The 24,961-nt window shown below is 48.0% G+C and overlaps 1 protein-coding gene across 11 annotated transcripts in view; it reads right to left on the reverse strand.

The window, feature by feature from the left end:
* Positions 1-24,961, reverse strand: part of LOC126578936 (atypical protein kinase C) — a 113,015-nt gene that overhangs the window by 11,145 nt on the left and 76,909 nt on the right. For all 11 annotated transcript variants that reach the window (XM_050242028.1, XM_050242026.1, XM_050242030.1 and 8 more), the window contains one exon: positions 19,566-19,616. In XM_050242028.1, coding sequence (XP_050097985.1) covers positions 19,566-19,616 — 51 coding nt within the window. The remainder of the gene's footprint in view (positions 1-19,565; positions 19,617-24,961) is intronic.

Genomic DNA, 24,961 nt, shown 5'->3' on the forward strand with positions numbered 1-24,961 from the left:
CGGGCCATAGGGTCAGATAGTGAAGCATTTCCTGCGTACTCCAGACGAACGAGATCCACATCCATCATCACCGTTGGTTTGGAACTGCTAGTGGCCTGTACGAGATGGTGGTGGTGCGCATCGTGCAGACGACAATGCCAGCCGGGAGAGAGTGAGGGAGGGAAGGTGATACGCACCACCAGATTTTGAATGTGAATGGTTACGTCCCTGATGGCCTGAGCGCAGCAAGAGTGCTAATGCTAATATTTGCCTTTTGCGTGTAGGTTTTGTGGAATTATGTGTCCACACTTCTGCACACACAGCCCTCACACTCGTAAAGGTGCACAATGTAGTGAAATGGGTTTTTAGGACGAAAAGGACTCCAAGCTTACCTCGTCTACGCCATAAGTTGGCCTCGAGCAACAAACGAAAGCTCATCCGGTTGATGGTCGGTTGAAGACAATGTAAAACTGATTGCATCTTCATTTTATCATTGCAGAGGATTTACTGCGGCACAAGGAAAGCAACCAAGTGCGCCATTGATTGCACACCACAACAGCAACATGTGGGGATGTTTAATGTTTCCTTCTCGTGTTTTTTTTTTTGCTCTAACATTAAATCAAGTGCCACGAGCAATACGAGCGATGAGTACCATTAGCAGCAGATCTGTGGCGCCACTTGCCAGACACCGAATGCTGTGGAGCTCTGGCAACTGCCTCCGCACAGAATCCAATTCAATGTTCGTACCCATCAGCCCTAAATGATCGAATGGGCTATTCGTTCGCACCTTGCGCTACCGTTGGTGGACGAACAAATCATCACGAATGAAGGCCACAACATCATCATCCTTCATTCGCTGGTACCGTTGCCTCCAGCGATCCAGGTGGAAAATCCAATAAACGCTGTCCGTCCGGCCCGCCGGCCGGCAATCCCCATTCCAGCCATCGTTATGGGCTTATGCGGCCGGCAAGGACATGCCAACAATCCCGTCAGGAGCAGGTAGCAATAAAAAAAACCAGAAAGTAGAAGCGGATGAACTACGCTAAGCTCGGTACGGCCCTCGGTGGCCCACTGCCTTCGCTCGTTTCCAGCATCTTCCAGCTCATCATTCAGGCAGTGTGTATCGAGGTGATACTTCCTGGAACTACTACTACTACTTCCAGCAGTCCTTTCGTCCACGTCGGTCCATCTGTTAGCTGAGAGCTCGATCGCTCGCTCACTCGCTCATGACGCTCGGCCGCTCACTGTGCGCGGCGTTCGCTCCGGCCACCGGAAGGATAATTGGATTAAGTCAATTAAACTGTTAACTGCTTACAAGTCCGAGGAACTCCGAGAGGCATGGTGATCCCGGCCCCAAAATAAGTGTCCGAGGCGAAAGAAGCCGCCGGATGGAAGCCGAATGGGTTAACTGGAGTGGGAGCGAAGGAAAAAGTGGGCAACAGAACGGAGCACTCTCGAGTGCTCCATTCTCCGATTGATGGCATGGCGGTACGAGCGATCCGAACCGTAGAAATGGTGGCCTTTTCTGGTGCTCTCGTCACACCAGCACTTTGCGCTCTATGGCCAATTACCCAGAGGGGCCGCTCCTCTTTTGGGAAGGTGGAAAATGTGAAAAGTTAGATTTGAGATGATCAGGTTCAGCGCATAAATGATTTGTAATGTTGGAAATGAAGGATTAGGTTGAATGACCATTCCAATAAAGCATTTTGTAACTTCCGGAAAGAGCAAATATAATTTATAATTTATCTAACAAGTCTTTAGCTAAAAAGAGTCAATGAGTTCCCGATTACCATTTGTCGGTTGTTGTTGTTTTTCTCTTTTAAAAGAAAGCCTTACAGCATCTGCACATCTTTAAAATAGGGACACTATAAATTTCTACACTTTGAAGTCGATTCAACAAGACTCGAAAGCGTCTCAAAACAAGCCTTTGAGCGGGGGGCTTCGGTAATTTCTGACCAAAAAAGGATCATTTTTGACGATTTTTTATGACGTAACCATTTAACTTTAATTTTTAAAGTGAATCTCATATTAAACTGCCACTTTTGAAGAATATTTGGTTCTATTTTGGGGAAAATTTATTAAAAACTTCATCCATGGCATCAAATTTCTGAAGGTGCGTTTGCAAAAAGATACTTTTTGCGGTGCCCATCGTAGCTGCGTGATGAGTCATCAGAAAAAACACGAATCGAATCTCTTTTGACAGATTATAAGTTTAATTACGCTAAATTAACGAAAAAAAGAACTTGTTAACTAACAAGAAGTTCTGTATAACAGGAATTTAAGATAGATTTAAAACAGATTAATGTGATTTGAGATTTAGCTTTTTAACCCCAACTGTTATGACACTTCAATACTTCCAAAAACCTGCCTTTGCAATCAAGATACGAAAAGATCCTTTATGTTCTAAATAAATGAATTTGAAATACGCCACCCGACACACGACCACCAGCACGATAATGCACTGGCAATATATTTTATTAATATTCCCCTCCGCACCCCGTGGCAGGGAGCCACGGAAACCCCTATGTCCCATCGGGAGAGCTTTTCCGCCGAAAAATTAAAAATAAACCGAAATGAAAATGGGTTCCCACATTATTTGGGAGTTTGCTCAGGAGATGCATCAGCCCCCCGGGGGCGAGCCCGCTTTTCCCGATAGCAGCGCTTGCATAAGCGTACGTGGCCCATGGGTGGTGGTTGCAATTCATATTTCACATTCACCCATAACGATACATTCCCATTTTGGCTTCCGCGCGCCGCGCGCGCTCGCACACCCCCGGACCCCCCCGAGCCGGAGTCAATAATGGCTGCTGGGTTGACCTACGCTCCCGACATCGGTTCGTCGGGATGAAGAGGGGGTTAGTTTAAAAGAGGGAGAAAGGAAAAGGGAGGACCAGAAAATTAATATTCCATTACCGTTATGTGCTTGCTTGCTACCTTATCGCCAAAAACCCCCAAAAAAGCCCTCCGGTATCACCACCACTCTCAACGTTTAGCATGTCCACGCAGAGGATATCCTCTTCTGTATCAAGCGCATCCAGCGGAACGTATAACGGGATGGTGGTTCGAAGTCCTTGAATGCGCACACTGCCACTTGATGGTACGCGACCGAGAGTCCTTAAATGTTACCAATGGCATTCAAATGTTTCGCTAGTATGCACATCTAATGCACGATACAGGGAGTTGGGGTGGAATGGGGTGCGCGATCCGAGGGTGATAATGAGATTGCCAGAAAACTCTTCCGTTTGGCCGGCTTCCGGATCCGGCTATACGTCCTTCGAGTTTTACCCCGGGTTTGGCTTTGAAATGTTTTGAAACAGATTTATCGCTGCACCACGTGGACAATCTCTAATCCGCCCTCCCTCGAGTCGCTAACTTCCGCGATACGCGAGCGCCCCCGGAACTAGCAAAAGGTTTTTGGCTAGCGAGGAACCAGCGTTTTACCTTGATCTGCAGCGTGACACTGCCACACAAACACTTTATAGTGCGCCTCCGCTTCCTGATGATGCGGATCTTTCCTTCCTTCCTCTCTTTCATTTTCCGAAGGCACGGGAGCATTCATAAAGCGGTTCCTCCGCATAAATCCTCCCTATTTACCGGTAGCCACCCACCGGAAGGGTAGAAAATACAGGAAGTATCGTCAGGTTATTAGCAGCCACCCGGGCAGGGTTTTAGGTGTACCTCTTCTTTTTGGCAGCCATCGCACCGAACCAGTTCCTTTATCTCTTGCCTTTGTTGCGCTACAGAGATAAAGTGTAAAATAGTTAAAAACAAAAGCGCCAATCCGCGTCCCTAGCACAGGTAGGGGCTTGATGAAGCACCGGAAAGCGATTTAAGGACGATCGCAGGTCCCAAAAGTTATAGTTTTCAAACCACGATAACAAGTTTTCATCTTTGTTGCGCGACATCACGGCAATTTCACCGAGGCTATTCCGGAGAGTCCGGGAAGGCGGGCCGCCGGGAAGTCGACTGTTAGTTGTCGTCACTGTGTTAAGTATATTTTGCATCAAAAATTCAGCAACAGCAAAGCCGCCGCCCCGTGGATCACGTTTTCCACCCTCCTCTAGGGAATATATTGTGCGCTGCCGATCGGAATCACGCGGCGCTACCGCACTACCGAAGAAGACGGTGGATACTTAATTCATAATCCTTTTTCCAGGGATGCCACGGATTAAGGAGTGGTGGTTCTCCGGTACCGGCCGGTCGGCCGGCACTCGAGCGGTATACCTGGAGAGCGACCTGGTTGGCTGCCCGGTAATACGGTAAGCTCATGACCACACCACCACCACCTCCACCACCGAACCATCATCATCGTGCGTCGTGATCGTGCTCAAGGAGCAGCCAACTTTTGCCATCGGAGCGCTCTGGGTTGGCTGGGCTCTGCGAAGTCAAACGTCGTAAGCGCCACGTTGGAAGGAAGGTTCTGGATACATGGATGTGAAAAGAGCTTTGTAACAAACCATCTCATCCACCACCAACCAGCCGACCGGCAACGGTAACGGAGGACGCCGAAAGCTTTTCCTTTACGAACCTCGACCTCATCGTTCGTCTGACATCTGGCCGTCACCAAGCAATTCATCTCTTTAACCCTCGGTTGGGCACCCGGCGTTTACCCCTTCGTTGGGCACCCGGGTACCCGGGTACCCCATTTATGTGCATTGCATTGTTATGTTCTTGTATCATCGTTTGTATCACTTTTATGATAAAAAATGTGTTCTAGAACTAATTTAAGAGTCTTCGGAACGTATTTTTCTTTCAAAATCACAACAAAATTCAATAAAAACAATAAAAATAATGAACACAATGCATTGATACCCCTTCGTACGGTCATTCTCTACCGCGTACGTCGTAAAGCAAGCAATAAGATCGTAAAGTGATCGAATTTTCCAGCAAATATGTTATTGAAATTATTGATTTCTTCGAATAAATCAGTTTGGAATTGCCATAAGGCACTTTTGAGTCATAATTAATTGAGTTAATTGGGCACAATTGAGCTACGAGATCAGATCAGTTGCTACATGATGCGTTCAGAAAGTAATGAGAATTGATTTTTCTGACAAAACGGTTTGAGATAACGTGTTTAATTTTTTACGATAAGGTAGAGGAAGGTTTTAGCTATCAATCGCACTTTATTTCGTTCGGCTATGACCAACTGAAAGAAAATGGGACGATTTTTCGTGAACCATGTTTTTAGTTGATGGAACACCGTAGAATGTCCCCTTTCTTTGGGCCATTGGTCTGGCGCGGATCATCTGGACCTTCTTCCTGGCGCGGATCATCCGGACCTACAGAAAAACATTCCGTTGGTGCCAGTAATTCATCAAGTCCTCATACATTTCTGTTTGGGGGCTCTATGCCAGGAAAGAGGTCCGCGATGATCCGAGCTGTGGTCCATAGAAAGGGGGCGTTCTACGATGTTACATCAACTAAAAACATGGTTCACGAAAAATCGTCCCATTTTCTTTCAGTTTGTCATAGCCGAATGAAATAAAGTGCGTTGAATAGCTAAATCATGCCTCTACGTTGGCGTAAAAAATTCAATACCTTATCTCAAACCGTTTCGTCAGGAAAAATCCAGTCTCATCACTTTCTGAACGCACCATGTATATTGGTTTCTGTGGTCTACGAAAATGCCGCCTAAACCCTTTTTGATGAAGATTAGTGTATAATTTTGCTCATATGTTAAGAAAATTACACTATAAGAACCATTTTTAATCAGTTTGAGAAATAATATATAATTTAAATTGCACATAAAAGGTTTCAAAATATGTTGATTATTTTTCTCCTATTGCTCATGGAAAAGCTCAAAAGTTATTAATTTTTCATCAAAATATTGTAGTTTACCTAATTAACGATTAATAAACACGTCAACATGGATAAATGTTGATAAAAAGTGTAGTTTTGTGTTTATAAACATAGCCCATGTGCATAGCCAACGTGTGGGGTACCCGGGTACCCGGGTGCCACTGGGCGGGTGTTAATTTCATCAGGCCATAATTACCTTTAAATATGAGTTATCAAAACAATTTCAACGCCAATTCGGCTTAAAATGAGTTGTACTTTGGGGATCCGGAGTTTCGTAAAAAAATATTGACGGGAAGGCATTCATTTTTTCGTTGAAACTTGAAATGGGTACCCGGGTACCCGGGTGCCCAACCGAGGGTTAATGGCGGGGATCGCTCGCCCGCTCGCTCGCTCGCTCCCGGCAATCAAAACCGAGCATTAAAAGGAGCCACATTTCGTAGCGATATAGTTTCCCTGGGGCCCGGAAAAGCAATCCTGGATGGGTCGCCAGAAGGATGTGCATAAATTATGTGCCGGCAGCAAGCAGGGGGGTGCGTTCACTTTTTCACTGCCCGTGACACACTCATACAGTGAAGTGAATGACGATTGAATTGCAGATTGAATCGATGCGAGAGGACGAAATTAAATTATCATCATATTCGAGCCGAGGTGCAGAGGTGTAGAGGAAGTCAGGAAGAGCCACTCTCTGCACTCTGTGGCGTTGGAGTGTTTGAATAAATCAGCGCAAAGAAAAAACTGGAAAAGAGGTAGAAACTCTCCTCGGTTCATCTACAAAGGACTACTGCCGGGCGGAACCGATGGACCATGGATGGATGGACGCTTCTCGGAGACACAAAGTTGCTCCGTCCGACCGACCAACCGACCGACGCATGAATACCAACGAGCAGCAGCCCCAGGAACAAAGGACCGAAGGCCGGATTCGTCAGTAAGTGGCACGGATGGTTTGTGCTTTTGCTACAATTTACATTCCTAATTAGCAAACGCAGGAACCTCATTCCCGTGGGAGTCCACCCACTGCTGCGTCCAGTCACGCCCACTCTGTCACTCGAGTCAATAACGAAGCGTCCGTCTCTCTCTTGCTACCGTCCTCAGCTAAGGACGAGAGGATAATATTTACATTAAAGAGAATAGTGTTGCTATCCGGTGGCCATTCCGTTTTTGGTCCAATTTCAGTTGGAATAAATCACAGAGGTTCACAACAATGAAGTGAAGGTACAATGGAGTCTACGCCAGGGAGTTGCAACAAAAAAAAAAACAACAGGCCATCGAAATGTGAAACGATAAATTATTTTAAAGCAAAACAGCAAAGCAGTAATCGTGTTTGGGCATCAGCACATCACTACTACAAGTACGGGCACAGCTAGGGTTTATGGTAATTAATCTGAAAAGTTTTCGGAAGCCCCATTACCCTGAACCTTTTGCACTTGGAGCATTGAAAGGAAGGTGGGAAGTATCTCTCGTCGACGCATCCGATGCTGTGGAAGTTTAAAGACTGAAAGGCAGGGATACTTGCCAACGGATTCATTAACCCGTTTAACTGTAGGCCTTTTTGACAAGGTGTCACTATCTGCTCAGGCCAAAATGAAGCAAACATCACAACAGGATTCCTCCCTCCCCGGAAATGTCGTCGGTAAACTTTGAAATTCAATTGAACGCCTTTCACAACGTAACTGTTGCATCGTTGCTCACCTGTTGACCTTCTTACTGGCGAGAAGGATGTTCCGAACATTTGATTTGTGGGATGCGAATTCAACAGCACGCAATCAACACAAATATGAGTGTAGACGAACATTTTGGAGTGATCCGTAGAACAAGGCGCCTCACTTGGAGGAAAACGGACAAACATATTGACTGACTTTCCTACTACACAGAACACATTGGACATTTGGACTTGTCAGTTTGCAACAAAAAAAAGGGGGTTTACAGGTTGAACCCTCCACTTCATCATATCGAGCCAGCCAAGGTATTCGCGTTCTTCCGTAGTGGCCCGAAATCAAATATCAATCAGCAAACTGCTAGCCCAGAGAGATGGCGAACCCGTACGCCGCCTGAGCCGAGCTCGGGCAAGCCTACAAAACACAACCAAGGGAAAGCAAAGGGGTTTACTACCAAAGACAGGGCCACGCTCGGACGAGCACTAAGCTGGTGTGTTCAAATTTACATAGAACAACCAACCGGAACCGAAGCAGGAATCGGCGCTGGCGCTGGTTCTGGCGAACGGAACGCAAACAGACTCTTCTGCCGGGTGCGTATTGCGTAGCCGACCTGGCAGATTGCTTTTTGCGATCACCAAAAAGCTCCCGCCGCCTGTGCCGGGTTACGAGTTCCAGGCAGGATAACAACTCCTCCTAGCCAGCCAGCCAGCCGACGGTGTTTCCTGGTTGTTGTTTGTCTTTCGCTGGTTGGTACAAGGGATTTTGGAGGCGACTCCCAGAGAGAGAGAGAGGGAGAGAGTGAGGCCTACAAGCTGCCCGGATTCTAGGGATGGCAGATGACGATTCCCTCACGGCCCAATCGACAGCGGCCGTACGCTGATTAATTTGCGCTGCCTTCGGCCTTCGTCGCTCGACGACGCCTGACGCGCTCTGACACTCTCCACCTCCCGGCAAACAAATCTCCAACCCGATCCTTTGGTAAAAATCCACCATTCAGCAATCATGGGACGCCGGATGCGAGGTGAAAACCATTCGCAGGTTTGTACAATCAATCCAATCCGCGGGAAGCGGGTTCTCGTAAAAGAGTTCGACGCCATCGACCGACCACCAGCAGCAACAAGTCCCGGACGGGCATATGGTCGCTCCTGGTCGATTCCATCGGCGACGAATTAATTCCACCGAAGTTGCCCTGGGTTCTGGGTGCTGCTGCTCCGCTGGTGGGAGATGGAAATCGTCGGAACGTCGGAAAATTCCCAGCAAACAGCAAACACCGCCACAAACACAAGGGCGACAAACAAACTTCTTTCCCAGATTCCAATTAGCACCCACAAAGCGAAACGGGAAGAGGTGTCGGGGGGGGGGGGGGGGGGGGGGGTTTATGGAGACGGATTGTGATGCTCGAATCGAAAGGAATGATGACGGGAAGCTAAATGGATCGAACATAATTTACAAAGCAAACTCAGATGATGAGATTTATGATTTCACTGGAGTTCAAGGGAAGTTCTATTATTCATGCAAAAAGGAGTACAACAGAACTGGAAATGAATTTTCTAAAGAAAGGATAGAAATGCAGCGTTTGGTCAAGGTCTGTTATTGAAGTATTTTAGCTTTCACATCATTTATGACAAAGCCATTACAAACGAGAGCATTTTAAGTTGAACGGTATTTGGTAGTCTGAAAATTGCAAAGAATTTCGCAAATACAACCACGTTGCAGTCCGATGAGACTGTTTAATATTCCATTATTAAATTTCTGCAACCCTTTCTGGCCTTGATCGTGTCATCGACAAAAGGCCAATAGAAAAAAAAGGATCACCGAGAAGGCTTCAAGCGATACTTCTAACGTCAAAACGTCACCGTGTAGAAGAACAAAACGACTTCCGTTTCTCCTATTAATTAACACCTAGATCAAACACCTGGCCACCACTACTAAATCAATGCCTTCCGCAAAGACGTGCGAACGAGTAACGCCCACCGGGGCGGCACTCTCGTTAATTAAAAGGCTTTTCTGCTCATTTGTCCGTTTGCCAAATGTACGGTGAGTGTTTTGCAGCCTTTATGCAACACACTGGCGCACCCCACCTTCGCTGGCACCTCTTTTCGCCTCAAACTAATTACAGTGAGCGTCACAAAACGGCGAACGTTCTTCCATTAATCACTTGGTACAAGTGCATCGACACGGGAGGTGTGAAGCAGTTGTTGCCATGACGCACAGATGCCCCCAAACATTGCATCCGATGATAACGAGGATCCTATAAAATGACGGTGCTTTTCACAAAAGGCAACGACACGCAAGCGAGTAGGTGCCACTACCAACCACTACCAGCATCATGGTGAGCCTCGGCCAGAAGTACCGCCAGCTAGTGCAGCATTTAACCGAGTTCGAAACCGGACGGTCGGACTTCTTCATCATTCAGCGGTACTTTGTCAAAGCGTTCGCCATCCATTACGCACCGATGGGCGACTGGAAAAGGCGAACCCTGTGGTACTGTTACCGGGCCCTGCTCGGTACGATCTATCTATCGTACATCTACAAAACGTACTGGGTGGTGCAGCACTGGCAGGATCGTTTGGGTGGTGCTGCGATCATCTTCGGTGCGCTGTGGTACTTCAGTGCCACCATCGTCCGGATCGGTCTCATCGAGTGGCACTATCCACTGATCGAGGAGTTGCACACCTTTCTCAATGATCACCAGAAGTACCAGTGTGGTGATGCGACTGTGCACCGGATGCGGTCGGAGTTTTACCGGGCTACCAATCGGTTTACGCTCACCGTCGTTGGGTTGAGTGTGCTGGAGATTGTCTGTTTCGCTGCCACCAATGTGCTGACGCTGGAGGAATTTATGTTGCAGTACCGTGGCCAGATTGTCGGTGGTTGGCAGGTTCAGATCGTGTACGGTGTGGTCACCATGTGCTGGGGTGGGATGTACTGTATGGCTTTTATGGTGTGCTACCTACTGGTGATCACGTTCGCGCTGGAAATCGAAATATTGATCTACTCGATCGAGCAGGTGAATCGGGGATTGCGAACGGAGACGGTGGCCGACCACTGGAAAGGGGCACGGGAGAAGCTCCGTCCACACGTTGCTCGCTTGATGGAACTGTTCGAGTAAGTGTATCCAGTGAACCCCGGTTCCCGGAACAGTATAGCTAATACGACTTTGTTTCGTTTCGTACACCGTAAAACTCTACAGCAAACTGCTCGTGCTGAGGGCGATCATCAATCCGATCGCATTCGTGCAGTACTACAGCACCTATCTGGTAATTGCGGACTGTTGTCTCATCCTGGCGACCGGCAAGCTCTCGTCGTACTCCATCGTTTACGTCATGTCGATGGCCGTCTTTCTGGCGGAATCGTTTCTGCTGTGCCGTGGTGTCGAGAGCTTACGAGATCTTGTAAGTAAACCTTTCGCATCTAGACTGCGCAGACGAACCTCAAAAAGACGCTCACCTGTCGCATTATCTCCATCATTAGAGGCCACGGGTGGCAAGCGCTCTGTACGATTTCGAGTGGACCCTGAAGCTACACACTGGGCGCGATGCTGAGCAACGGCATGTGAGGCGTACCTTCTTGCTGCTCACCGGTCAATCGGGACAAATGATACGCTTCAGCTTCGCGGGCATCGGTGACATCTCGATGAACAGCTTCGCCGAGCTGGTACAGAAGAGCTACTCGATGTTGACCTTTTTGCTGCAGTTTGCTGCAAAGTGAAGTGTCCCGGGCCACTGTTTTCGGAGTGTCATTTTAGGCAATGGGGTTTAGAGGTGGTACGTAAATCAATGAAGCCATTTTTGAAACATAACAACAAGGCCAGCAACATGAGCTAATAGCTGCAGTAGAGGACAGACACCACACCACCGTGGATTAGAGATGATGGTTGCGCATGAGGCCAACTTTATCCATTAGCTTTCACTCTCCCTCTCTCTCCCTCTCTCACTTCCTGTCAGTCAAGGCACATCAATTTAGCTTTGTGTTACTTCACTTGATTTATCTGCGTCACTCCAGTAGCAGTCGCACTATCACACTCTACCGTCAACGCCATTGTCGTAAGCGTCTATTCTGGAATACTCTCTCTCTCTCTCTCGCTTCTCTCCGGATCCCACGCTTTTTTCGGCCAAATAAAGTGTCATAAACAAATTTGCACTGCAATTTATACGATCTGCGCTCGCCTGCCTGTCCCACCGTGTGGGTGAAAAGTTGGAAAATTTCGCCATTTTTTTTTAAGTTGTTCATATTGCATTTAAACGTCGAGATAAACTTTCATCCCAGAAAAAAAGCTCCGACTCGAAACTGTGAGCAGGAGGGAGGAGAGGAACACACATACTGGTACTGGTGCTCGCACCCTTAATAGATGACAAACATATTGAGCTCCGGAGCACCCGCTCCTGGGGGGAGTTTTCATGAAACTGTCTTTTGTGGAAAACGTTGGGTGAGAGTTTGTGGGCAGCGGAAGGTGTCCTTTTTTGCCGTCGCTGTTCTCTCTCTCTCGCTCTCTGTCACTGCCCCCGTTTTATTCGCGTTTATTGCGAAACTTCATCCCATTTGCACACATTTATCCTTCTCCTTCCTCCGAGGGATCGCCGGTCGCCTTGGTTTTGTGAATATGACACGAAGCTGATTCGGTGGTCCACTCACTAGTTCACTTTGGGTGGATGGATGAGGAGTAAAAGGCGACACTTGCCAGAAAAAAGTGCTACTCTCTGCGCTCCTATCCTAGGGATGTTGGTCCTGGGTGGGATCCTGGGTTTTTCGGCTACAGCATCCATGGCTGGACCCTTTTAACCTTTCGTTTGAAGATGCCATTTCGTCTCTTTTTATGCAAAACAACAACAACGGCAACCTCGTCTCTAGGCTGGGGTTTAGGGAGACCGCGCAACATAATGCAGCGACGTGCCGGGTGTGAGGTTGCGTGGCCAAACACATGCATCATTTGCATATCGTGTGATGCATCGCTCGGCGAGCATAAAATGCATTTTCTGCCCCCCCCCCCCCCCCCCCCCCTGGTACGTTCATAGAATGTCGAACACAAGCGACGGCGAACATCGATAGACAAAAAAACAAAAGCTTCCAGGGAAAAAAGGGGAGATAAAAGCACGATTCCACCGCGTGGAACACCCGGGACGTGACATTGCCGGGCCACCATCGACCATCGACTACTGAATGATGAAGCGGACGAGAGCGAGAAAGAGAGAGAGCGACAGCACATAAAAGAAGCATTCGGGGTATTGGGGACATAAATATGATAGTGGAAGCAATTTATTTAAAAACAAAAACCCTCACACTCGGGCGAAATGCCCTGACCCTATGCTGCACAGTGCACTCATACAACAAGCGGCCGTCCAAAGGGGAGATTGATGTCTCCGTGGAGCACGTTTCGTCATCATGTGCCCTTCTATCTTTATCCTTTTTTTTCGCTTTTTTGCAATAAAGAAAAGAAAAAAAAAACAAAAAAAATGGCAGATAGTTGTCCGTCATCGGTTGTGCCTCGGACGAGAGCATTCACACGTCCAACTGGCTGAATCGAATGGGCCCTAGACCCTCTCTTCCATCAATGCCCCACCACGGCATCCGTTCACCCGCAACAAAACCCATCACGCTCTGGTCAAACATGGTAAACGAATTAAAATCAATACTTGACATGTTTAATTTGCACGTTTTCGTGATCCTACACCGCGCGGCCGCAGACACACAGAGCACAGGCAGACCGAGGCACACAGGAGCGGGTTAATTTCGTTTTCCCCGTTTTCCATCGGACACTGGCCCAGGACACATGCATTAAACACGATCCAATTTATCGTGCGCACGTACGCGGGGTGCTTGTGCATCGATAACCGAATGATATTTTTATTGTTTTTCTCCTTTTTTTTTCTACACACCGCCACAGTTCGGGTGCAATCTGCTTGTTCTATGTTCAGGATGTGGCAGCATGGGGAAACTTGTTTTAATTAACACTAACAATGATCAGGACGACCGTTTGCGTTTGCTTATTTATCAAAATTTATTTACCAAACCCATGCACCCCATTCAGGCACAGAGCTTTCAACGAATTTTTCGTTGGAAAATGCAATTTAAACCGTAATATCTCGTTAAAAAGTGAGCGAGGAAGCTGGACTTTAAAATACATCTAATGTGCTTAAATCAAACACTCGCATGATCCCCTGCCATAATGTGGGGTGGTCACGGCATAATCTACTATCACCTCCCCCAAAAAACACCATCGCGACGCATATAGCTGTAACGAGACGAACGGGATGGGCTTTTCAAGCCGAAATGGGTTTTAAATGTTCATCCGGACACAGACACGTCGCCTCCGGTAATAACTTTTCCCATCCCCTAATGAGGTTCTGTGGTGGGACACATCACTCCTGCTGACCATTCCGAATGACTTGACAAAAGTCGATCCGCAGCAGCAGCACCATCACGGTGGGAGTCTGTTGCAGCTTCCGGTGCAACCTCACCGGATCAGTGACCAGTCACAGACACAATTCGAGGCGGAAGGGTTGGAAGGTGGCACCCCCGTGATATATCCACGCGGTACCATATTAAAACTAATTTGCATATGCATGAACGCAACTGGCGAACTGTTTCGAATCCACCACACCACGGACCACGCGAGATTGAATGTTAACGCAATGGATGCATTCCACTCGGAAAACTTTGCTACGAATGCAGTCGACCGCGACTGCCAGGAGTTGTGCTTTTGTTGCATGCTTTTCCATGTTTTAAAAAAGTATTCTCGAAAATCGTACGCACGAACAGATCCATTAATACGCGCATTAATGGGAATTCGAGCTCGAGTGGTCGTAATAAATGCAGCAAACTCGGGAAACCCTCGGGGACCAAAACTTGACCATTGGAAACCATTCGGGCGTGAGGTGATTCACGATTCGGACAGCCTAAAACCTTGTCCTGTTCTGCTGTACTACGAAGGACACACAATGGCTTCTGTTATACAACATATATAGCGCGATACACGCTAGTTGCATTGTGTTTCGCAGCACAATGGCCATGAAGGAGCACATCGGCGAGCAGCTTCCGGTAATTTTACACCAAAGTGCACAATCTCCAGCGACGAAGCAATACAAAAGATGTCCTTCACGGAAGACACATGCTTCTGGAGAGAAGCCGCGGTCAGGAGCTAATACCTTCCGCAGATTAGACGCACACTACGGACCTACGAGAGTCTGTCTAGCTTCGTGAATGCGATACGAGAGCACCTTCTAATACCTGAGTACCATCGTCTCCTGAGCATATTGCCGGACGCAAAGCCACACTACGTCGTCTGCCCATCCGATCCGTTGGCCAACCTAATCCAATAAGGTTCCGGTTCCAGGGAGCCACCAGGGTGGGGGAATTGCCGGGGAATTGGATGATTTAATTACAAAATTAAACGCAACGTCTGCGTCCCATCCAGCAGCAGCAGCAGCAGACATCCAGAGTACGAGAGTACGACAGTCCCAAGCGGCCCGTCCTCAAATTGACTCAAACTGACCGCATAACTGATGGCTGACGTGGCTGACTCTAGTACACTGGCTGCTCTAATATTGACAGCTGGACACCGACGAAAGGGGATCGGCAGCATCGGTCGATGACCGACAGCCGATTACAGCATGGCGCAGGTGCAGAGGTTGCTGCAAGGTGCAAGATAAGCAAGAGAGTCCCCGACGTAAGAAGTACTCTCGGCTGCAGTACAGGTCCGGGTGCCTCTTTGGAACAATATCCTTCCTGATCTGGCTTACACAGTTGTTTCTTGGTATCCTTTTAGGATGGCTCGGTGATCATATAACGGCGTCAGACGATTGCTATGCAATCAGCGTCAAAAGTAAATCAAGCCGTACCGGACGTACCAAGGGAACACACGTGGTTCAGGAGAAATAGAACAGGAGCAGCGGGAGCAAGAAATGTGCAATCGAATCACCATCTATCGGACACCTGACCTACGGTGGTCTGGTCTACTGGCCACCATGATTCGTTGCCGCAGTGATTTCCCATCACCCAAGGCGCACGCAGACGGCGCTAACGAGAAGCGAGCCGGGAATCGGTTTAATCAGCTGGAAAATCCCAAACCACATTCTCGGTGCACCGAGAGGGCACGAGAGACACGAGATGTGGCCACCGTTTGTTGTCTCATGCTCACCTAAGCAGTTCCTCGGTCTATGGACCACAGACAAAGGCCGGAGAACCGGGAATTTGCCGGATTGCGTAAATTGCCGGCCAGTTCTGTTCTGGGTGCGTGTCCTTGCGAGGAACGATTCCCGTTGCATCTGCGTTGCGGTTCCCGCTGGGAAGTGAGGTGTTTAGAATAACAGACACGCACCGCGCACAGTTCGGAGGGCGAACCTCATCGTCCGTTTCATCCATGTCTCTGCTGCGTGGTGCAACTCAATCGTTTCGTTATTGTGGCGTACCTCACCCACGCGGCGTATCGTTTCCGTATCATATACCGAGGCAAACGAATCGTCAGCCAATGCAGATTGTGAGGAACTTCAAAGGACTTCTCGGCGCACAGCGAAAGGCCACCGTCGCTGCAATCTCTGACAGGTCCGCACACGTTTGAGTGCGTCGTTTTGCGGATCCATTCCGGCAAAAACCGGAACACGAGCTAGAAAGCTCAAGCCCCACCGCAATCGCGTGTGCCGTGCTGTGCCTCAATCACGATTCCAAGCATCGTGGGAACCGGCGCGGGGGGGAAACATCGCCTGGCTACGCATCGCAGTTCTCGGCAAAATACACGCGCGCGCTACGATACGGTACGGTACGGTATGGTGTGGTGTGTTGTGTTAGTGATTTGAAGCTCTGTTCTTCCAAGCGGCGCCGATTCATACTAAGCTCCCACCAGCGTCGCCACCATGAAAGTCTTCACAAAACCCGTGGTTTGCTTGGAAAGGCTAGATGTCACGGGCGCAAACCGGGCGGGCGGGCGGGCGTGCGTAGGTTATCGGGAAATCTAAGGTTAATTGCGAGCGAGCGAGCGCGGCGTTGTCGCGCCCACCTCTCGTCCCGCGGGGTTTCGCGGTTCTCACGGCATTCATTTGCGATTTGCGTGTGCTTGGGAGAATCGGAAAGTCGGTTTCCGGCGTCACAGGAAGTCGGCTTGACGACGCGCTGGCCGCGACGGCGATAGGATACTCTGATTTTTTTTACTGTGTTGGCCAGTGTTCAATTAAGACGCTTCTTCCTTCGGTTAGTGGCCATCCGGGGTCAAAACCATAAAGATTCACGATCAATCATCGTCCTTTCAGATGGAGGTCACAGAGCCTACCGGCCAGTCTCGTGGAAGTGTCACATTTCACAATCGCCTTGAGAGATAAGGATCCATCAAACCTTGCTGGGGCTTGCATGGGACGTTAACAGAAGGTTCACGAATCCTGTCGATGGTTTACAGTTTTTGGAAAAATAAAATTCCAAATTAAAGTGCTGACAGCACATCCGGTATTGCTCCAACAGGTATAGGAACCTCTTGTAAGTTTTCAGGCGTCCACATAAATACTGAAACAGTTTTGATGTCCTTCTCTATTCGATGGCTATGTCTGCAAACACAACAGAGGGGATTTGGATTGTACCAGGTGTATGCATATGAAACTGACTTTTTCGTTCTAAAGCTATGTCTACGCCAAATGGAGCATTTAAGTAAGTCTATTTGTTTTATTTTGTTCATTAGGCATCCGTTAAACATAATCGGTATTTTTTCTAATTTGACACTATAACAAATATTTTCATTACGATTAAAATGGCAAGTTCCGTTCTCAAAAACGGTTATTCGCCGACATCGTTCGTTTTTTGCCACCATCTGAAAAAAAAAACGGCGGCCGAATCGCATCAAATTTTTATTGAAGGTTACGGTGGGTATGCTCTTACTGAAACACAGTGCAAAGTGCGGTTTAAAAGTAATGATATTGATGAGAGAAACACCAACCATCGAAATTGTTAGAAGTCATCAAATTGCAGGCCTTATTGGCCAAAAATTCATCCAAAAATTGCCTAAACTAAATTTAAAATGTGTAGCTAACGATGTCTATTGCTTTGGAGTATAATGTTTTTTTATCCATTTTTCAATAAAAAGCATATTTTTCGCAAATCAAAAAGGTCGGTTTCAGATGCATACACCTGGTAAATAACGAGACAACTGTGAACAATGAGGACCCTGTGAAACAACGGATGCGACTCGTCAGTTATCATCGACATCAAACAGGACCAATGCTTCCTCGCAGCGAGTAACGCAATATCGATATTTACTACAGTAACGGCTCATTACCGTTCCACCGTCGGGTGCACGTAACATGAACGCTGGATGCTCCCGATGAGCTGGTTTGCCGCTTTTGTTACACCTTTGATGTCCTTTTATGTAACTGGAGAGATCCCCCTGTATAATCTTTGATCCACCAGATCACACTGCACTGCCCAGCAAGTCCAGCAAATTGCAGTATTCCAGTTGCAAAGGCTGCTACGATTGCATAGCTCGTTACTGACGGCGCAGGCACAGTAACGGGTATCCGAAGGCATCCGGAATATGCAACACAATTAGCATGCAAGCGAACATCAGCATCGGAACGGAACTCTGTGATCAAGCTGCACATTCGCACAACGAGTTCCGATAAACGTGCAGCACACAATAACAACTGGGCTGAGAGAGCTCGTTAAATCGAGAATCGCGAGGATTTATATGAAGAAAAAAACAACCAGAATTCACGTGGCGCTCGCTGGATTATGGGTGGGAAGCGATGACGGTCTCTCGAATGGGGCTTTCATCGAAACGACTTCCCGCTTCTCTACTGTTCCGGACGCGCACACATGTACTCGACTGGCTTCTGCAAGGATCGCCATCATCCACTTCCGTTACCGAGAGAATGAACACGAAAAGCGAACGCATCGATCACACCACCAGGCGACCGTGGGAAGATTTATGTTAACAAATAGCGTACGACGAGAGGACCACCCCGGGGGGAGGTCCTTCCGAAAAGCCAATCTTCGGGCGCAAAAGCAAATCCCAGCACGATCAGAAGACGGGTCCTCTTTTTGGTTTCCCGCCACCAGAACCGATAGTTTGCGGGCAACAAATAAAAAAGGGACCATTCCGCTAGATCTTCTTAATAGTCTACGACGACGACGAACGTGAAGCACCCCCTGTTAAGCACAGTTTAGGGTCAATGGAATTTGCACTTCAGACGAAGCGACGCGCTCTGCTCCGAGAGTTACTGTGAGTACTCTTCCTGGGGCCACCACCACCACCAGCTGGCTATGATTTATTCCAGAAGCCAAAATTTATAGCAAAATGTCGCACAGGATGCACACGGGCGCGCGCGCGCGCTACACAGCTGCCGATATTTATTATCGGATGGCTCCACGGACCCGGGATTCCGATGAAGAGGAGGAAGAAACCAGAAACCAAAATGGCATATGGCGTGTGCAGGACGACGAAAACGGGCGCCGCTCCCACCGCCAGTTCCTGCTCTAATGAAGATCATGAAGCTAGTTATGAGCTCCTCCGGAGGTCCTTCTTCACCGCGAGAATCCTGGCAACGCGGTGGAGCGAACTTTTGTAACAGTTGCAGCTGACTATTTTATGATTATGACCCGCGTTCCTGCGTTCTCGTTGTAGAAGTCGAAGCTCCGAACCGAAAGCCGAGAGAAGAGGGCGAGGAAAAGAGAATGGCCAATTTGGTCTCAAGATTGCTGGCGGTGTGCGCTCGCTGGCACCCCAAACCAGCTGCCTGCTGATGACGCCCTGCTGTCTGGCATCCCGCGTCCGAGTATCCCCTCGGAGGAAAGAAAAGAACCAGAACGACAACGAGCCAAGGGTCACGGTATGCCAAGGAATGAGTGTGGCTGGGGCCATTATTTTAGCCCCGAGATGACACACAGATGCTGCAACGAACGGTGTGCGATCATGGTTCGTCCAAGCGGACATTAAGTAACTGCCTGTGCATCCGGTGGAGAAGGAGAAGAAGAGCTCGGGTGCTGGCTAGCTAATTCGGGGAGCACTATCGAGAGTGCTCGTTTCAAAAGGTCCTTAAATCTGTTTTCTCGTACGTTCTACGCCCTTCGAGGTGCTTTCAGGGCAAGCAGTGAGCTGGCTCACCGTAATATTACTATTAAAGGATTCAGCCGAATGGAACGGCTCATACTTACGATCTTCGCCGACGCAGGACAAGCCGGGAGCAGACGGCACGTTAGGAAATACTGTAAAGACAGGGAGAAAAACCAAAAAGAATCCGGTTAGTGTTGTCCGATAAAAGGTAGGTCGGTCCGGCTGGTCTGGAATATGAAGTCGATCCTGAAACCAAAAATACTCATCCCTAAACACTGGTAAAGCTCTTTAAATGCGGTGTGAACGATTAAAACGATTTAGCGAACGGGCTTAAACCACCTAGGCGGGCTAATGGTTGTGTGTAGCGCGGTGGCCACAAGTCACAGCAAAACTTCAATTAATGTTCTCCAGCAACCGGCAAAACACTGGCAAAATCGACTGGTAACGGTAATGGAATGAACTGAAGAAACCATGGACCTTGGCCCTAGCACCACCAAGATCGTTCAGCGAACGAGCAATACACACATTTCATAACGTTTCAAACTGTAAGAAAATTAATATTGTTTTTGGTCTTTTCGATTCCCCCCGTTCCGTTACGGGGAGAGCTTTTCTCCATTCCCGAGAGCTCTGCCCGCAAGGTTGTATTGCGGGAGAAATGTATAGAGGGAGGTTTAAAGTTTTCGAGAAGCACTCAAAACTACCTCAAAACTGATTATTTCAGTCCCGGAGGGCTCCCACGGAGCAGGAGGACGGAGAAGTACTTACTTCTGCTGGCCTCTGTCGGAAAAATGTGAAATTCCCTTCCGGTCGTGAGCAGTCGCGTCGAAAGCTAGCTTTCGACGAGCTCTTCCGGCAAAGAAAGACGAATGGAATCTTTCGCTCCACCTTTTGCCGACCTCCTCCACCTCTTTTCGATCTGCACCTCGAGGAACGCTGAACCCCCCCCCCCCCCAAGGAATCAGTTCCGGGCAACGCCAGGCGTAAGTTTGAAATATTCTCACCAAACTCTCGAGCTCGAATGTCGAACTCCGGTAGCCAAGAGGGTTCCCTGAATCCTGCACGACCAACCTTCCTCAACTTGACCAAAGAACCTCACCTATGTGCAGGTCTGTTCCGGCGAAAAACTCATAACCTGTTCCACTGAGGCACTTCATTTCGACCGAGCAACCCGGCAAATTGTGTTGCATTGTCGCATAAGCGGCGAAGAAGATGAATTCGTCTTTGGGGACACCGATGCAACCGGGAACAGCGTGTTTGTGTGCAATACTGTGCTGCATTTCTCTGTCTGCTGTGCACGGCGACGACGACCATCAGGGAGATGAAATTTGATTCCCAGCCAAATGAACCAACCTTCTCGCTAAAGGACCCTGGATGTTTGCTGGATCGAAGGAGAAGGACCAGCGCCAGAGAGTCTAGTAGTCGTGCATTATCCGGTTCCGTTCGGGGGGTTCGGGATATTCAATTGAAAATCAATCACCAGCAAACAACTATCGATTGGGAATGATATGGGAAATCGCTGTAGCCAACAGCATACATACAATTTCAAATGAATTCCAAAAGACCCTTGTGCCTCCTTCCTTGCGTTCGCTTGCACCAGTCGCAGGATAGCTCATTCCTCTTCACGAAACGAGCCACCGGCGATCGGAGCGTAAGCTTAAAGGTACCCCCGAACCAATTTACGCAAATTTAATACAATCCCTATTTCTGTTCGAATCTGCTTTTGATCGACCGGTACCCACAACACACAAAGAACTGCTTTCAGATCCAGTGATGGTGCATCTTCTGCCTTCTGGCAAGGGTTTGAAAATGTAATGACAATTGGATCAAAATCAGCACTCACATCCCACGGGATCTAAGAGATCTTGCGAGAGAGGCAAGTAATACTTCATCAATGGACGATTTGTCAACCGAAACGAAGGAATTCCTGTATCCAGCGCGACTGCTCCAATTGCGAACCCCCTCGATTTACGCTGCACCATTTGCAATCCGTTTCTTTTTTTTATCTTTGGTTGAAAAATAAGATTACGTCGGATTCGAATGTAACGAATCGTTTCGCCGGTAAGCGTACGGGAATGCGCGGTGAATCCGCGAGTCATCGAAGATTTAGCAACCGACTTCCTCCCGCTCACTCTCTCCATAGCGCTCTTTAGATAAAGAAGTATATTGATGTCCCGTGAATTCAAACGCTTTCTTATCCACCGAATGTTCTGCCTCTTCAGCCCATGGGACACTAGAGTACAGTGAGTTCGCACCCCCGGGGGAGGAGCACCGGCCGCCAGTGGCCGAATGCGGAAGCTGGAACGTGCCTGAAATTACGGATTTTTTTTTACCCATTCCGTCGAGCGAAAAGCAGCGACCGGGCGTCAAGATGCCCAACAGGCAACCACTTGGCTCTGGGGCCCGATAAGCTCCTGCCATCGATCACGCGTCGATGCCGAAAATTGCCAAAGAGGATTATTTGTCCCCAGGGTCTTCTCGGTGCAGCTCGCGAGAAGCTGGCGTCGCCTGAGATCGTGGAGGTCCCCGTGGAGGCAAGGAGACAAGGCGCACTCTCGCCGCTAAAAGGGACTCGGTGAATATTGATATTCTCATAGGGACGGCGGGCGAGGATTTTGATTACTGATAAACCGCTTACTCCTTCCTGCCTGAGTCTGTGGTGGCTTTGGATTAAACGAAGCTACTACTCTTCGGTGCGGAGTTTCACGGTGAGCTGTTCCACCGGAAAGAGCCGGACTGCAGTGACTGATACGCGAAGCAGACACGTCGAGACACAGGGATTGGCTCTCATACACTTATCTAAATGTCACGTGGTTTGTGAATGAGTGTGGCAGTCAGAATGAGGACTCAACCGTTAGGATACCATTAGGCTTCGTGACTGGATTGTGCATGAGAGGACTCTCAGGAATTAATAAACCATCAAAATGTCACGATGTCTATTGAATAATCAAGGGAAGAAGTCTATTGAATTGATATGTCACTAACCAATATTAGAATCTCTAACATACTATGCTAAATGCTCCTCCGTTTTTTCAACAAAAATTGTTACAATCGAATGTTAGCCCAGACATTTTCGATGGGCCGCAGCTTGGAGAGTACGTTGAGCGAGTTCACGTTCACGGCCAGTTCAAAGTTAAAGAAGAGTGGTAGATTGATAGCCAAAGCAGTCTGTGAGTGATTTTCACTATAGAGCTCACATTCTTTTGCCATCACGATTAGAGTTCAACTAATAGAGCTGTAAAATGTTGTCTGGTTACTAAGATTGATGCAGTATTTTTAGTTTCTAAAGTGCGATGGACAGTTTGCGCATGAACAATCGGAAAAAAATGTCTCTTTTCTTTAATGGATACGGTAATAAATGCAAACACACTGTGTTACCAACATGATGCTAATAATCTGAGAAGCAAGAGAAAAAATATTGTTTCATAGTTCATGCCCGATACACTTGCAAATCTCTAGCATGGAACATATTTTAGTTGGAACACAAAATTTAATCTAAAAAGGAATTTCTCCAAAACAAGATCTTCCCCCCCCCCCCCCCCCCCCCCAAACGAAGGATGCCACCACCAAAGGCGAACCGTTACGGTACAGACGGTGTCGCCTCAAATAGGCACGACCGTCTGCACAAAAAACCACCCAGGGGGTGTACTAGCCCTCTTTATCGAAACCGAAAAACCCATCGAAATCAATTTAGTCAACCGTTTCCTTAGGCCGCTTCGCTTGGCCGCAAGATTCGTCCCCGGACACCGCCGTCCCACCGCAAGAGAACATTCAATTTTCTCTCTCTCTCTCCCTCTCCGCCCCTCACTCACACACATGCACACATTCTGTGGTCCAGGGTACTATGTGCAATGTTCTCCTCTTCTTAAAAAAAAAAAGTGTGGCCATCGAAGGGTTCGAAAAGGACAGGCCATGGTTTTTTCGCCCATGCCGTTCGCCTGATTGCATCACAAAAGCTGGAAACTAAATTTTCGTCGATGCAAGCGACATTCTACGGCTGCAGGCTTTTGCAAGGCCTTTTCCAATGTGCAGGAGGCAAAAATCATAAAGCCAAAAGCATACAGACCCTCGGCAAAAAAAAAAAATGCCAAAAAGAAAAACTCAAACACCATTCGGTGACGGTATGTCCGGCGAGAAAAACCGGCCCAACTCCAGCCCAATCGATTGGTGAAGAGGAGCCGTTCCCTGTGTTCCCGATGGTATTCTTTCGATCGATCGTCTACGGTCTTCAGTTGGGTTGGTGGAGATGGTTTGGTTGCGCTGCGCGATGAAAACTGTTCAATGACCCGATGATGATCTCATTTTGCGGCACATTCCATCACCGTTCAGCCCCAAATGGTTGGAAACGAGGGCAAGGAGGGGGAAGAGGATGGCCGGTTGATTGAGAAGAATGTGCTCATAAAGCTCCCTTCTCCCCGGTTTGTCCTGGGGATGGCCGGTTCTCCATTCGGCGGATCCCAACTTTTTGCTCGTAATCATAGCAACGGACAACGCTGTCGGTCGGCCATCCCTGCCAACTGGCCTGCGTCGTCGTGCTGATGATATTACAGTTCGCTAAAAACCCATTCCGTTTCCTTCGTCCTGGCGTGACATTTTTCAGCCAGCAAAACTCAGAAAAGAAAAGAACATTCCATGGTACAATTGGCAGCCTGGGAGACGCATACATGAGTGTGTGCGATTTTTTTTAGGGTCACAACAGAAACACACCATCTACAGGCATGATTGTGCTGATTTGGTGTATTCTGGGGCCATTTTTATCTATTTCATTCGTTTTTTTTTTAATGCCATTTTTCAACTTCACCTCGCGGTATAACCTTTTACCCTCGTCTTCCCTCAATAAACTTCAACACTCACTTCAACGTCCAGCGATTGCCTTTCCTTGTACTCCATTCTCCTTCGAACCGGATTCAAACACTGGCCCAATGTCTCTAACCTTTCGCTCGAAAGATAGAAACACGATAAAAGATAATGTAGTTCACTGGAAAAGGAAAAGAAAAGGGCAAACGCATTCGCAACCCCGGAAGATAATCATGACAGCAAACGGCCACACGCGCATAGACATAAACACACTGCGGATAAGAAGGATAACAAGAGGAGTCACGCTACTAGCCCAGTGTAGAGAAGGAGGCTAAGATTTGGACATCTGCTTTCATTAAAAGCGATAATGGTATCTACCGGCCGGACGAACATCGCTCTGATAATGATGAAAAATGGCATTAGAGATTATGGCTGGTGCTAATTTACAGGAATTCCGTGGATTAATAGCGTGACTTCATCCATTGCTAAGGGTCAAATATTTTCATTTCCTAAGCTCTAACATCCATTTTCTCCAAACAATCGAGCTAATAGCTAACTCAAGCTGAGGTAAAAGCAATTAAACGACACGATTTCACAACGAGAACGACATTTGCAAGCTGTTCTTCGAAGCTGTCTCGTGTTAGCAAAGGATGGGTTAGCATTTGCAAAAACAAAACCAAAAAAAAAGCGCTTGTCAGACAAA

This window comes from Anopheles aquasalis, chromosome 3, assembly GCF_943734665.1.
Source record: "Anopheles aquasalis chromosome 3, idAnoAquaMG_Q_19, whole genome shotgun sequence".
In the NCBI taxonomy this organism is placed as follows: domain Eukaryota; kingdom Metazoa; phylum Arthropoda; class Insecta; order Diptera; family Culicidae; genus Anopheles; species Anopheles aquasalis.